A 15,669-nucleotide genomic window follows, 5' to 3' on the forward strand; every position below is an offset into this window, starting at 1 on the left:
GGGGACTGGCTCGGGTCGGGTCCTGTGGGTGTGATACGGGTTTGGGCTCTGTAGTGTTAGGCCTTTTCTCCTAAAAAAAGTGACATTCCTAGGTAATTTATTTCTCTAGGTAAGTGTTTTATATGTACAAACACATTTACTCATAGTAAGACGCCTTTTTTTAATCGGGAACCAATAAACAAACAATAAAGGCAGGACACATACGTGATTGGATGTTACTTTGTTTAAATAAAATGCATTGCTAGTTGCTACAAGCCTACAATGTGTAAAGCACAAAACACAAAAAAGAGATGTTTTGGCCTCCGGCTTCTCCATACCCCGACCTAGAGGGTGAAAAATAGGATTTTCGTATCAAGGTGGCGGCGATCTTGTGTCACCTAGATAATGCAGTGCCGGCAACGAGCTTCTTTCACCCATATTAAGGAGGTTGAAGAGGGTGTGTGTTTCAAACATCTTTCAAACATCTTTCACTTGAAATGTCATTTTACTCTCTATAAGATGCCAAGTGAAACAGAGCAAGAGTGAAAGATGTTTGTAGAGGGTGGCGGGAGTAAGTAGCTCTTTCTTAAGTTCTCTTGGCTTTTTGACATTTTGGGGGGGTGATCTATAAGCTTTTTTGAGACATATCTAGTCCATGTTTGTACCACAATTACGTGTATATAATATTAGATTTGAAGCTTGATCGTGGCTTCAATATGTTATCCAATTTGTGTTTGTCTCGAAAATAAGTTGTGACTAAGAGCGCCGAGAAACTCGTAAGAAATCCCAAACGTGGACCATAAGTACTAGAAGCTGCGACAGTGAGACTTAAAACCCTCATCAAAAACCCTAAGCGGTTCTAGACCCTTCTTCTCTATCACTTTAAAATAAACCCAACACCACTCTCTGCACATTCCCACCGTCTTTCTCACTCTCTGTTTCTCTCTTGCTCTGCTCTCTGCTCTGTCGCTATGTATCGCCTCGCTTCAAGCCTCGCTTCCAAAGCTCGGTACTTTACTTCTCCCCCAACCCTTTATTCAATCTCCTCTCTTCTGGGTTCTTTTCATTTTTCTTTATTTCCAATTGTACGCATTAGTCCTCAGAAAATGTAATGTACAGTTCTTCGATTCAATCTTTTCCAATGTTTGATTCTTTTATTTGTTTATTGGATTTCAGGGGTATTAGGAACAATGCCCAGCAGGTTGGTTTTGATTGAAGAAGCAATACAAGGCTCTTCTTTGTTTTGTTCTGTTTGAGAATCTCTGTTTTTATAGAATGTCTGTTTTCTGATGGGTTTGTTTTTGTGGGTTTCAGATTGGTGGTAGGTTGAATTGGAGCAGAAACTATGCAGCGAAAGATATTAGATTTGGCGTGGACGCCCGAGCCCTCATGCTCAGTGGCATTGAAGATCTTGCCGATGCTGTTAAAGTTACAATGGGTCCTAAGGTGTTCTTCCACATCCCCATTATTTTGTGCTACTGCTCTGTTATATTTGTATGATGTTTAAGTTATCTGTGTTGTGCTTTGATCTCGGAAAGGACTGGGAATTTTTATTTTGCTCAATCAGGGTTTATGATCAATTCAATTGTTTTATTTTTCTGATAAATGTCTTTGTTGGATTTGTGGTTTTTGGTGATTCTGATAGTATGTATGCTTATGGATCCGGTGACATGGATCTCCATTGGTGCATTTTGCCCATATATTTGATGATATGTGGATCGGAATTTATTGGTTCCTCAATTCTTGTAGTATAAATATTTAGTAAACATGAATTGAGAGTGGGCGAAGCCTTCCAAAATATGTAGTGTAGATTTCCAGTGAATCTTCAAGTAAGTGACTGATATGACTCTACTTTTTTTGTTAAAGGGGCGTAATGTGGTTATTGAGCAAAGCTTTGGCGCACCCAAAGTGACAAAAGATGGTGTAACAGTTGCAAAAAGCATTGAGTTTAAGGATAAAGTTAAGAACGTCGGAGCTAGCCTCGTAAAACAGGTTGCTAATGCCACAAATGATGTAGCTGGTGATGGTATGCCCTATCCTCTAACATGGGATTTCACTCATTGTTCCATATACTCTAGGCCAACTGATGCATCCTTAGATTCTACACTTTTTTTTTCTTTTAAATGAATTGGTTCTCATGTAATGTGTCACTGGTACTGTTAAACTCCAACTTCGGAATGTGTATTCACTGGTTTGTATATAGGTACCACTTGTGCCACGATCCTGACCAGAGCTATCTACACTGAAGGATGCAAGTCAGTTGCTGCTGGTATGAATGCCATGGACCTAAGACGTGGTATTACCATGGCAGTTGATTCTGTTGTAACTAACTTGAAGAGCAGAGCCAGAATGATCAGCACTTCTGAAGAGATAGCACAGGTTTGTTATTGTGTTGAATTTTGGTTCTTCCTTATAATTCATGCTTTGTTTTGCATCTAAATTCCTTTGGTTAATGCATAGGTTGGAACAATATCGGCAAATGGCGAGAGAGAAATCGGTGAATTGATTGCAAAGGCCATGGAGAAGGTTGGCAAGGAGGGAGTAATCACGATTGCTGTAAGTTACATATCTGCCAGTTTTAAGTAATTGGCTTTTGGTCTCTATTAAGGCATGCCCACTCCTAGTGGGGATTGAATGATAGTATCATACCCATCCTTTGATACTATGGGTTAATTTTTACAGGATGGCAAAACATTGTATAATGAGTTGGAGGTTGTTGAGGGCATGAAGCTAGACAGAGGCTATATATCTCCTCATTTCATCACCAACCCAAAAAATCAAAAATGTGTAAGTTTACACGTTTGAATCAGCTAGTACTTTTTGTAGTCTCACAGAAGTATCTTGTTAACCTGCTGGCAAAGTTGAAAGGTTTTGATACTAATTGAATTACTCATGTCCATATTCATGTGTATGTGCTGACAGGAACTGGAAGATCCTCTAGTTCTAATCCATGAGAAGAAAATCTCAAATATTAATGCTGTCATTAAAGTATTGGAGCTGGCTTTGAAGGCAAGCATCTAAATTCTCTTTGATAATATTTGCAAGTCTTTGCTTTGATATTCAGTTAACAACTTTCTCTTCTATCATTCAGAAGCAAAAGCCTTTGCTGATTGTCGCAGAAGATGTGGAAAGTGATGCACTTGCAACACTTATATTAAATAAGCTTCGTGCTGGAATCAAGGTTCGTGTCTATTGCTTCAGTTATTTAGGTTTGATCTTGTTTTCCTATGTGGTTTAGTTCCATATGTTTGGATGTCAGCATTTTCTTATAGAATGGCTATTGCTTCCTACAGGTCTGTGCAATCAAAGCCCCTGGTTTCGGTGAAAATAGGAAATCCAATATGCAGGATCTTGCAGTTCTCACTGGTGGCACTGTAAGTTTCTTTTTCATGCTTGGCTTTCTAGTTCATAATTGTGTACTACTTTCCTGACCCTATCCATCATATTTTTCTAAAACCATAACTGACTACGTTTACTTTGTATCTTAGGTTATTACTGAAGAGCTGGGTTTGAACCTTGAAAAAGTGGATATGGATATGCTTGGAACTTGCAAAAAGGTAAGCTTTGGTATAAAAAAAATTATGTGCTTTGGCAGTCTTACCATGACAAGCAGTCCTTTTGTGTAAATATCTAAATGTAGAACTGTTCTGATTAAAGGAATTCCCCTAATCGTGATATTCTGTATAGTGCTGGGTTGCCTTTATTCTCCTACTGATTGGATGAGTGTTTCAGGTCACCATTTCAAAAGATGACACTGTAATTCTTGACGGTGCTGGTGACAAGAAGGCACTTGAGGAAAGATGTGAACAGGTTTGTCTTCTTGTGATTTATGAAAACTAAGATATAGTTTTTGCAGTCACCCGTCATTTAGTCCTTAACCATAACTCTATTGTATTCTGCGAACAGATTCGGTCTGCAATTGAAGCAAGCACTTCCGATTATGACAAAGAGAAATTACAAGAGAGACTGGCAAAACTTTCTGGTGGTGTTGCTGTGTTGAAGGTCTGCTACTCTCTGATATGTTCTCACTTATATTCTATGTCTAGTAAATTCAATACCTCATTTTATCTTGAACCAAAAAATATGATTAAAAAAAAAGTTGTACTTCAAGTTTAGTTTCTTCACCTTGTATTTATTAAGCATTCTTGGTAAGTTTAATTGTGGATAACATTTGAGGTTGAATTTACCTGTTCTGCAGATTGGAGGAGCCAGTGAAGCTGAAGTTGGTGAGAAGAAGGATAGGGTTACTGATGCCCTAAATGCCACCAAAGCAGCTGTTGAAGAGGGTATTGTACCAGGTATTTTGTTCCTGCAATTTGTGTTCATTTTCTTATCAACTCGTCACTATATAAGCCATATAATCTATTGCATAAAGCAGCTTTCTATACAAGCCATATAATCTATTTGTCCGGATATTTCTGACAAATCATCTTATCATGTTCTTCCCTTTGCAGGTGGCGGTGTTGCACTCCTCTATGCAGCTAAAGAGTTGGACAAACTTTCAACTGCTAACTTCGATCAGAAGATTGGAGTTCAGATTATTCAGAATGCTCTAAAGGTTTGTATATTTTGATAGTCTCTTAAGTTTGACTTCTATGAGTAACCTTTTGAATTAACGTTCATGAGCCAAGTTTGTCTTTTAATCCTTGCAGGCACCTGTCCACACAATTGCTTCTAATGCGGGAGTTGAAGGAGCTGTTATTGTCGGTAAGCTCTTGGAGCAAGATGACCCTGATCTGGGATATGATGCAGCTAAAGGTAATAAATGGTTCCACGCCATCTAAAATGTTGCTGGAAATTGTTATCTCCTCTCACTGATTAGGTTGATTTTCGTTTCATTTTGCTTTCCAGGTGAATATGTTGATATGGTCAAAGCTGGAATAATAGACCCATTGAAAGTAATTAGGACTGCTTTAGTGGATGCTGCAAGGTAAGCTGGAGAGCTCCTGAATCCTTTGCTGTTATTTAGTCAGTATCACCTCTGATTCCTCGTTGATTGATTTTTATTGGCCTTCTGTGCAGTATTTCATCTTTGCTGACAACTACTGAAGCTGTCGTAGTTGAACTTCCTAGTGACAAGGAGACCCCGGCAATGGGCGGTGGTATGGGTGGCATGGGTGGTATGGATTATTGAGAACTGCCCCATTCCAAACTCATTTTAGAGTAACTGGAGTGTAAAACTAGCATCAGAGTGTTTACTACATTGCTTAGAGTTGTTTGGGTCGCAAGTCATTGAGTTTTTTGGGTCTGAAGGTGTAGTCATAGTGAGGATCAGTGTGTAGGTAGATCCTGTAATACAGGACAGAGAAGTTGTTTCTGGGAAGAATCTCAAACTAAATGTACGCATCTAATTCTTTTCAAATAAAAACTTTTCTTCCTTGATTTCTTTCGTATCTTAGGTTGGTAGGGGTGATCTTTCTTCTTCGGCATCTTGTTTCTGCATTTAGGCATTATAAGGGGCATATCCATGTGTTGGATGAGTTTCTTTTTTGGTCTGAATTTTCTGTTTTCATCAAAGAGCAACTGCAGTTCTGGTCAGTTCCTCTGAGGTCAGAGATATGTTTCTGCCTCGTAAACCTGAAATGATTCTTAGCATGCCTTTGGGCCTTTGGTCTGCGGCTCTACGCCGGAAAAGCTTGTGTGGCATCATACCAAGAACGGAGTGTTCAGCGTCAAATCTGGTTGTTGGGTAGCAAGTACTACTGTGGCCTGTTCTAGTACTGGAGCAAATATGGAGGCTTCGTATAAGGTCTGGAGGTCGATTGTGCCACACAAATTGAAGGTATTCTTATGGAGAGCTATCAACAGTTTCCTCCCCTGTACGCAAAACCTGGTAAGAAGAAAAATCATGGCCGAGTCTTGTTGGCAATGTGGCAATTTAATAGAATCAGTTAGTTATTCATATATTATGGGATGGAAAATTCTAGTGTGCAGCACTGCATACTATGCAGATCCTACTAGAAGACAGGATAGCTGAGGTTACCTAGAACTTTTGCAGAAAATCCAACCGGAAAACCTCTCTAGCCAGTTTTTATCTTTTGTAATTTTTACTTTTAAGTTTATCATGCATTTTACCTTTAATAAAAAAATTAAAAAATATTTGACGGAGCATGATGGGCCTAAGATTTTGAATTTGTTTATCATAATTCAAGTATATAAATTTATCCTCTTACTTGAAGGTAAATAGTTAAGTTTTCAATCAGTAAATCAATTGCTACAGTAACAAAATTAGAATTTTTAGCAGAAGCTAAACTATCTTATAAAAAATTGCAAGAAGAAAGAAAAAAATTACGAAAACTAAAAAAAAAAAAAAGAACAAGCTTCTTAGAAGTATAAAAAATTATTGGGATATTATCTTTCAATTACAACAAAGGATATACGAGTCAAGAGTAGAAATTGAAGTTCTTTAAGAAACTTTTGAAGAAGACCAAAAACCTCTTGATATTTTGAGCATCGGTTAGATCTGCCCTAGCTGGTATCAGAGCCTGCTTGGCTCAAAAGCAGGTGACAAAAGGCTTATGCCACAAAGTTGGCTTCTCTCGACTAACAAAAGAGAATCCATATTAAAGAATTATCAGTCTTTTTGTACTACAAAAGGAACTGATAAGTGGAAAGTGTGCTTTCATTCAAGGCACATACAAGAAAATCAATACTCCATTAAATATATTTGTAGAGTACTAAATACTCTATACGACGAACATATTCACCTCCAAAAGGAGATTGGAGTAGAAGAGTTTGATCCCTCAAGACCAAGCTTAATCGAGTTCCTAGATCATTTATCCAGGAATAAGACCTCTGAAAAGGTTTTAGAACAACTCGAGAGATTTAATCTTAGGATTAATCAACTTGATGAAATAAATTTAAAAATTGCCAAGCTTGAAATCAAGCTAGATTACCTTAAAGAAAAACAATATCTAATAGATATTGAAAAGAAATTAGTTCGTACTGAAAATCTTGCTAACAATATTCATCAGCAAGTAGTAGAACTAAGAAATACTCGAGAAAACAAAACGCTTTTAGAAACTCTCATTACCAGAATAAGATGAATCAGAGAGTAGATCTAAAAGTAAAACAGGAAGGTGTTAAAGCTACTGGCTTTCATCAACCTATAAAAAGGTTGACGAGAATGTAGAGGCAATAATTCTTCAGCAGAATTATAACATCGCTTATCTCCAAGAGATAGGTATTGACCTCGAAGTTCAATTTCGAGAGTTACATAATAGAATCTCTAGTCTACAAAAAACTGTAGAAAAAAATGAAGGAAGAAGCAAATTTTGAAAAAATAGATGAAGAATCACTAGCTCAAAATGTAGCTAGTAAAATCATCATAAACTCTCCACCCCTACCAATGGGAGAAAATAGACTAAGGTTTAGTGAACCAAAGCTACTTGAATGGAAATCCTTAAAACCATCTACCAAGAGAGACATGAAGATGCTAAGTAGAATTCTCAGCAAAAGAAACACAGCTCCAGTTCAACTGATAAACGCTCAAGAATTTAAGTATAATGAAATCGAATCTAGTGTAAGAGAAGCATCTGCCCCTAGATTTAGATTTAACGAGATCTATAAGAAAGGATCTTTCCTTATGGATTCGCATAGATTCAAAATTCTTGAATTAACCGTTCTAACCACAGGAGGAGAAACAGATATTAGGCTGATAAATCCAAAAGAAGTAAGTGAAGCATTCCAGAAAAAATATTCCTATATGCATATTGGTGCAGTTCAAGTAGGAATAAAACTTTTAGCCAAAGATGGTATTGACTGTTCTGTTCTATGTATCTTACAAGATGATAGAATAACAGACTTCAAGAAAAGTCTGTTAGGGACAATAGAAGCTTCTTTGTGCAACCAAGTTGCATATTTCAATGTTTTTCCAAACTTCACAACGCATCTCAAATATGCTGCTCACTGTCTAAGATTGAGAATCAAGATAGATGGGATTTCTATGAAAAAAGGAATGATGGAACTGGCGATAGATTATTGCATTTATTATAAGTTGATGAACCCAAATGTAACTCCTAATACCAGGTTTCTAAATAACCTTGGAATTACTACATCTGTTCTCACCAATCCAAAAAATAATTCCCAACAAAAGCATGTCACAAAGTGGCATGAAGTAACATTCCCAAGAGAATGGAATCTGACCCCTCCAGTCAGACAGCTTGAGAGCTCCAATGCTTCAGTTTATGAAGATATGAGAGGAAAATCAGCTTACAATTTCATAGGCACTCTTTTGCAAACTATGAAGAAGCCAGTACCTATGAAACTAAAACAGTTTATAATGAAGAATCCCTAGAAGAAGAGGATACTAAAAGACCTATGAGAATGTTTCAAGCAAGGGAATTAAGAGAATTATATGCACAAGCTGAGACTTGTGATTCTCCAGAAGAACAAGAGAAGATCATCAAAGAAATTTCTCAAGTTCAACTTGGAAAGAAATAGAGGAAGATTCTTCCTTATCAAGCGGCAAAAGACGAACCAGAACAGTTAGGAGTATCAATGGATACAGATGGTGAAAGACAGACACCTCCTGGTGATGGTCATACTATAATACAGAACAACACCAACAATCCTACAAAGATTATTCGGGAAAAGAATATTAAGCTTCTAAAAGGACAGGCTCCTACAGGAAGATATGGAGAACGAAGTTCCCAGAAATATATCCCTACAGAACCCAAATGGGGACAATCAGTGTCCGAAAGAGGGGTTTATCTAGATTTGGACCAGGTAGGAGATAAAATAAAAGCAATAGACAACTGGGTTGCTAGTTTAAAGCTAACTCAGGCTCTAGTGTTATCCAAATATGCCTACGAGGAAGCTCATGCTTACTATGAGTCTACCTTAACTGGAATAGTCAAGAAATGGTACCAGTCTTTCAAGAGAAGCTCTCAATGGACTGATTGGGCAGCAAAAATGGCTCAGACTAATAGTCCTTTAGATTTTGCAGTTCCCATCTATGCACAATTCTGCGGAGATATCACCAGACATAGTGAGCAATCTAAAGAAAGAGCCAAAGCAAATATTCAAAAATTGAGTATTTGTAACATGAGGTATTTCGAAGAATATACCAATGAGTTTCAAAACTACTACTGCACCATCAGAGACATTGAAAATAATGATCTCATCAGAACATATTACAGAAAATTACCAGAACCCTGGAACGATGCAGTAGCACAATCATTAGAAGAAAACCCCCTTCAGTATTTTACTGTTGGAGGAATAGCAGAAAGAGTTAGGGATCTCCTAAGAAAACAATGTACAGAGAATAGAAAATCCAATACTGCCAAAAAACAACTCAGAGGAGTTGAAAACATGTGTCCAAAGATTTTGGATACCCCGACACAATGGGGATGCCATGTTTTGAAAAAGAAATACAGAAGAAAAATCTCTAGTAGCAAGCAAAAAAACAATTTCGCTTCTAAAAAGAAGTATAAGTTCAGAAAAAGTTCTGGTTATCAGAAAAGACAATCTTCTCAAACTTCTCCAAGAAAGAAATTTTTCAGAAGAAAAAAGAAACCAGATTCTGGTTCTAGAGAAGCAAAGAAGTGCAGATGTTGGCTCTGCAAGGCAAAAGAACATTATGCGAATGAGTGTCCGAAAAAGGATAAAAGAACTTCAAAAGTCTTACTGGCTGAATATGAAGAAGCCATAGATTATGCTAATCTAAAAGGCTTTGAAGTTGTTTATTCTGATGAAGAGAATGAATCAGTATATTCTCTTGAGTACCCATCAGATAGTGAAACATAAAGTGCTTCAGAAGGTTCTGAAGAAGATGAAGAAGAAATAGGATATCGTCCTATATTTGTATTACAAATACAGAATTGGAAGAAAGAAAATGCTAATATTATCAGCACCTTTCATCCCAATCCTGGAAGATTTGTATGTGATTATTGCGGATGCGATGATGATAGTACAATTCCCCTGTACTGCGAAAGTAAATGAGAAACTTATCATCGAGAATGCTTTATCGCAGAACTTAGAAGAAAAACCAAAGATAAAGCTGCACATACCGTAGTAGAAGAGGAATATATTATATTCCATAAGAAAGAACAAGAAAAAAACCTCAATGAGGATATGAACACAATGAAGTTAGTAACTTCATTAAGCCAAAACAAGAAAATAAGAGAGTCTGTTGATTCCCTTAATCCCATGATTGCTGGGACAAGTGCCAATCCGATAATTGGTATCAATCCTCCTGATTCCATAACTGCTGAAAGACAAGTTAATCCTTTCACAGATTTACTTGTTGCTCCAGAAAAGCAAGAACAAATAATGCCAGTCCAAACAAGCATATATAGTAATTATATTACTATAGGACTGAAGTTTCCCAGTTATAGGAAATATCATCTACACGCATTTGTAGATACTGGTTCAGGGTACTCTCTTGCTAAAAGATACGCAATCCCTGAAGAACTTTGGGAAAAATCTCCAAGAACAGTTACTGGAGTTGCCATGGAAGAAAAAAAATCATCATGAATACAATGGCGCGAAATGTGAAAGTTTCTTTGGGAGGAGGAACTTTTATCATCAAAATCCTCTGGCAATGCAAAGGACAAACTGCTGATTTGTTATTAGGAAATGACTTCCTTCTTCAACAAACAGTAATCTAAACCTCAAAAATGATTGGGTTTGAGAAAAATAATAGATTTTATTGGGAATCTCGATTGACAGACGCGGTACGCGTTACAACCAAAGGTTTCACCAATCCTTATCAGAAGACGCTTGCGAAGAGTAGTGATTATAAGCCAATTCTAAAACCGGTTTTACCAGTCTTGCAAGAAAAGCTTAAGGAACACAGTGAAATACTGATAAATGAATCAACAAGTTAAGAAGTCTCTGAATCAGAGACAAATTCTGAATATCAAATTTCTGACAATGAGAGTTCTGATGGAGAAGAAGAATATATCAGGGAACATAACTTAAAGGTATATGCTAGGAAAGCAGAACAGAAGAAAATACCGACTCTCCCAGAAATAGAAAATTTGCTGAAGCCAGTAATCAGTGAAGATCCTCAACGGTACTGGGAAAGAGACCCAGTATATTGTCAGCTCAAAATACATGATGCAAATACTATTTGCCATGTTAAGGCCATCCCTCACTATAGGGAAGAAGATAGGAAAGAAATGGAAAGTCAGATCCAAGAACTTCTTGAAAAGAAGTTAATTAGGCCTTCGAATAGCCCTCATTATGCCCCAGCATTTTTGGTAAGAAATCATGTTGAACAACTAAGAGGAAAAGCCAGAATGGTGATTGATTATAGAGATGTAAATAAAAAACCCGTTAAAGACGGTTATTAAATAGCTCAGGTGAGAGTTCTCATTAACAGACTTAGAGGAGCAAAAATTTTCTCTAAATTTGATGCAAAATCAGGCTTTTGGCAAGTCAAAATGCATCCCGATTCCATAGCTTTGACAGCTTTTGGAACTCCTCAAGTGCACCCATTTGGTTTAAAGCAAGCTCCGTTTATTTTCCAAAGGAAAATGGATAATATCTTCAAACCCTTTGCAGATTTTTGCATAGTTTACATAGATGACATTCTGGTCTTCTCAAAAACTATGGATGAGCATCTAAAACATCTTGAGCAGGTGTGTAAGCTGATTGTCCAAAAGGGAATTATCCTCGGAACAAAAAAAAAATTCATCTTATTAAAGGTGCAATTGATTTCCTGGGCATTCATGTAAAAGATGGAGAGATTCGTCTCCAAGATCATATTGGTAAGAAAATCAGCCAATTTCCAGACAACATCCCAGATGCAAAGTCTCTACAGAGATTTTTGGGAGTTGTTAAATTTGCGAGAGACTTTATTCCGCTCTTCTCTCTCCAAAAACAAGTTCCAAGAAAAAATGGTCTTTTACAACTGATGACAGTAATACTGTCAGAAAGATTAAAGAATTAACAAAAAATCTTCCTCCTTTACAGTTACCTGAAGAAGGAGATCTGATTATTTTGCAAACTGATGCAAATGATTATTACTGTGTAGGAGTTGTTTTAGCTATTGCTCCAGATACAAATCATGAAAAAATTTGTAAATTTCTATCAGGAAAGTTTAACGCTGCTGAGTTAAACTATTCCACTGGAGACAAGAAAGTCCTTGCCTTAATAAAAAGCATCAAGGGTGCTGAGGCATACTTAAGAAACAAATTTGTAGTAAGAACTGACAACAAAAGAGTAAAAAACTTTAAAAACTACAAATTAACTGATGCTGCAGATAGAGGAAGAGTGTTGAGATGGCAAATGTTTTTAACTCAATATGAATATAATGTTGAAATGGTCGTAGGAAACAAAAACTATTTGCCTAACGCACTTACAAGAGAAATGACGATGTTCGACAGAGATGGTCGTAATCCCAGAAGTCGAAAACCAGAATCAGAGGAAAAGAAGCTCTGGGAAAGATTCAAAAGTGGTGATAAAACCGTAGGACGTCTCCATGACGGACCAGGTTATCAATATATGGTTTCTTATGGAACTGTTGAGTCTAGTCAAGCTTCAAGAATTAGGCCTAAACCAGATTCTGAAGAAGATGGCCACTCTAGTCATTCCGGTGGTACTAATGAAGATAAACTCGTAAAAGAGTTTTTGCTGTGTCCGAAAGGATCAGCCTTAACTGATTAGTCTCAGGAAAAAAGACTGCTTAGCCCGTCTCAAACGGCAGACGGTAAAGGCATATCAAGTCCGTTGATGGCTGCTGCTTTGCCAAAAAGCAGGAAAGACCCTTTCAGGGCAAACAAGCTACCATTAGTCACGGGAAAAAAGGTTATCCATGATCAACCTTTGAAGATCTTTCAGAAGCCAGTTTTCAGAACAGATAGGCTATTGGCCTTTAAACAGAAGATTATTATTGATAATATTCTGTATTCCTTATATGAGGAAAATGAAGCTCATTTACTTCAAACCCTCAAGGCTTTAACAGAAGAAATGTATGGAATCCATACAAAAGACAAAGGAGTTCTAGCAGAACCATCCAGAGTTGTATACCTCGAAAGTCCTGAATGCGCTAAAATTCGTATGCTAGCCTTAAAGGAATCTGAATGGTATAGTTTCCATAACCTCTTAGGAGAAGGAAAAGACGTTCTTCCAGGAACTTTATCAATGACCCCTGGCCCATATTATGGGAGATACCTGGTAGATGTCCAAGCTGAGCATTCTCCGAAGCACAAGCTATGGCTTATAGAAAACAGTTTTGTTCATAATTTGTGGACAAAAACAAATGAAGATCTTAAAGGTTTTCCAGAAATAATAGCCGAAGCTGTCAAGAATATCAGACCTGATGGATGTATCCTAAGGTTAAAATTCATTTCAACACCACCAGAATGGACCGTGGTAAATGGACAGATGAATTATATCTCTCCATATCACCATGTCAGATTAATCCAAAGTTCGGTTCAAAAGCCAGCTATTACTAGTGGCAATGGAAGACCAAATCAAAGCATTCCATGGATGAAAGCTATGTCCATAGCAATCATAAAAAACATAGTTCTAAGAGACTATGATTCAAGTCTTTTGGCAAGTGGAGAAAAAATAATTGTCACTTGCTATAATCATCCTCCACCAGAGAACTGTGACTTTTTCACAGCTCTTATGAGAAATGAAGTGGATTGCACTCTGGCTACCACTAAGTGGTTAGAAAAAGTTGAGACTGATGAAAAATATAAGATTTCTTATCCCTATGATTCAGACCTCGACGATGGAAACGAAGATACAACACATAATTGGGAGTACAGTGGTCCCAACTCCTCAGTGAGATATTTTGAAGATCTAGAAACATATCACAACATAGTAAACATGTTGGATAAATGAACGATGGCCGACGCTTCAAGCCAAACTACTTTTCTTTTGATAAAAAGAAAAAGAGCCATCAGCACAAAAATTCAATCGACTTTACTTTTTCAAAAGTAAAGTTATCAGGATAAGATCCCTCCTGCCCTCCACTTTGTATAGGTGTGTTTTACTTCCAGTGCGAGTTCCTCTCCCTATATAAGGGGCCTTAAGCTTCAGAAGGAAGGCATCGAAGAAGAACCTGAGATAGAAAAAAATTCTCCCAACCTTTCTCAAGAAGTAGTATAGCCAGTAAATAGTCTTTGTAATAATAGAGTGAAAATAAGAGGGAGAGTGCTTTATCCATCTGGTGTGGTGTGCTGTATAATACAAGTAAGTATTTATCCTGTAATCATGTGTAACTAAACAGTTTTTAGCTGTTTACCTAAGAGCGAGGCTCTAGGTTTTGTATTTGTATTTATGGTTGAATAAATTCATCTTGGTGCTCAAAATCCGGTCACAAAAATATATATTGCATATTAATATTGCATGTTCTCTGTCTATCATGTTACACTTTCTCTGCATTTTAATTAGAAACATTCCTAGTCAGGCAACAGTGATTCCGCCATATTCAGTAACTAGGTTGACCAAAGGTCGTAGATTAAATTTTGGCATGTTGAAGGCTAGTTCGTTTTAGGATGTTTCTGATTATCTGTAAGAAATGGTAACTCTGTAGGTAAAAACCTGTTATATAAGTTGCTAGTAGGTCACCTTTTGTCCTCCTGTTATACTTATAATATAAAATAATGAGAAGGCAGTCTGCATCCCATGCAGCACTGCATAATAGACATACCCTTATGGGATCGCTCATTTGCAAAGAAAGTTTGGAAGTTGTCATGTCCGAGTGAAGTGTGTGTCATAGAGAGAAGTCAGAGAATCTTCTTCCATGATCTGTTTCTACATGTTGCAGTGGGTTGGATGACTTAGAAAAGTTCAGCTTCTTAACTTGGTGGTCGTGGAGGACAGCAATCTGAGACTTCTTGGTGCCCACCACTGTTGGGGAACTTGAAGATGAATTTTGATGGAGCATGTTATCGGAGTAATGGCATTTGCGGGTTGTGTGTGGTCTTTAGGGACCATCTTGGAGTCTTAAACACAGGTCCGTAGGTTACCACAAAGATCAGTTGAAGCCCTTACGTTGCTCCACTGACTTCGTTTTGCTGCTATGAAGTGTGTCGATACAAATTTTTAACTCTGAAGTCCAAGGCAAAATGTGATTACGCTTGTAGGATCTTGTACCTTATCTCATTGTATTTCAGAACATCATGGATGAAGTTCTCATTCGATCACAAAAGAGAAGTCGGCATATTGAATTGCTAGGCAACATCACAAAAGAGTTGAGTCAGTCTTCCACTTCATTTGGTAATCCTTATGCTCAACTTTGGAAGCATCTATGGAGGGAAAACCTTTCTCTCTCAAATCTATTTTTTCGCCTACTAACTTCGAAAGATTGGTTATTGGATCAGGCTGTTTGAATGAAGGATGAACCATATCCGAAACTTCTTGTGATTATTTGGTGACTATGGAGCAATAGAAATTAGCAACTGTGGGAAGGAGAGTCCCAAAAAGCTTTAGAAGTTGTTTTGAGCTCTCTAACTTTGGCTTACCGAGTTTCAAAAGGCCCGTTTTGTCCATCTACAATTCGAGTTTCCAAGCCAAAGCAAATGTGGAAATTTACTACAGCTCCCAAACGCAATTTTGATAGTGCATTTGGAGCACTGGTCTAGAAGGGTGCTGTTGGTGGAGTGCTTCGAAATACTGAGAGAGGTTTTATGGCTGCTTTTGCTAAATTCTGTGAGTTCAGCACAACATGCAGAGCTTGAAGCAATCTGGAAGGGTTTACTTTTCCTGAAACAAGTATGCAACTACAGCATG

At 37.4% G+C, this 15,669-nt stretch overlaps 1 protein-coding gene across 1 annotated transcript; it reads left to right on the forward strand.

The window, feature by feature from the left end:
* Positions 1-950: 950 nt before the first annotated feature.
* LOC101310416 (chaperonin CPN60-2, mitochondrial-like) lies at positions 951-5,966 on the forward strand. The gene is made up of 18 exons (XM_004299164.1): positions 951-988; positions 1,156-1,180; positions 1,294-1,425; positions 1,846-2,005; positions 2,183-2,358; positions 2,440-2,535; positions 2,662-2,766; positions 2,902-2,988; positions 3,071-3,160; positions 3,273-3,353; positions 3,468-3,536; positions 3,712-3,789; positions 3,886-3,981; positions 4,178-4,277; positions 4,434-4,537; positions 4,632-4,737; positions 4,831-4,909; positions 5,002-5,966. The coding sequence occupies exons 1-18, from the start codon at positions 951-953 to the stop codon at positions 5,111-5,113; spliced, it is 1,734 nt and encodes a 577-aa protein (XP_004299212.1). The 3' UTR covers positions 5,114-5,966.
* The last annotated feature ends 9,703 nt before the right edge of the window (positions 5,967-15,669 follow it).

The sequence above is a fragment of the Fragaria vesca genome, linkage group LG5 (assembly GCF_000184155.1).
Source record: "Fragaria vesca subsp. vesca linkage group LG5, FraVesHawaii_1.0, whole genome shotgun sequence".
Lineage (NCBI taxonomy): Eukaryota > Viridiplantae > Streptophyta > Magnoliopsida > Rosales > Rosaceae > Fragaria > Fragaria vesca.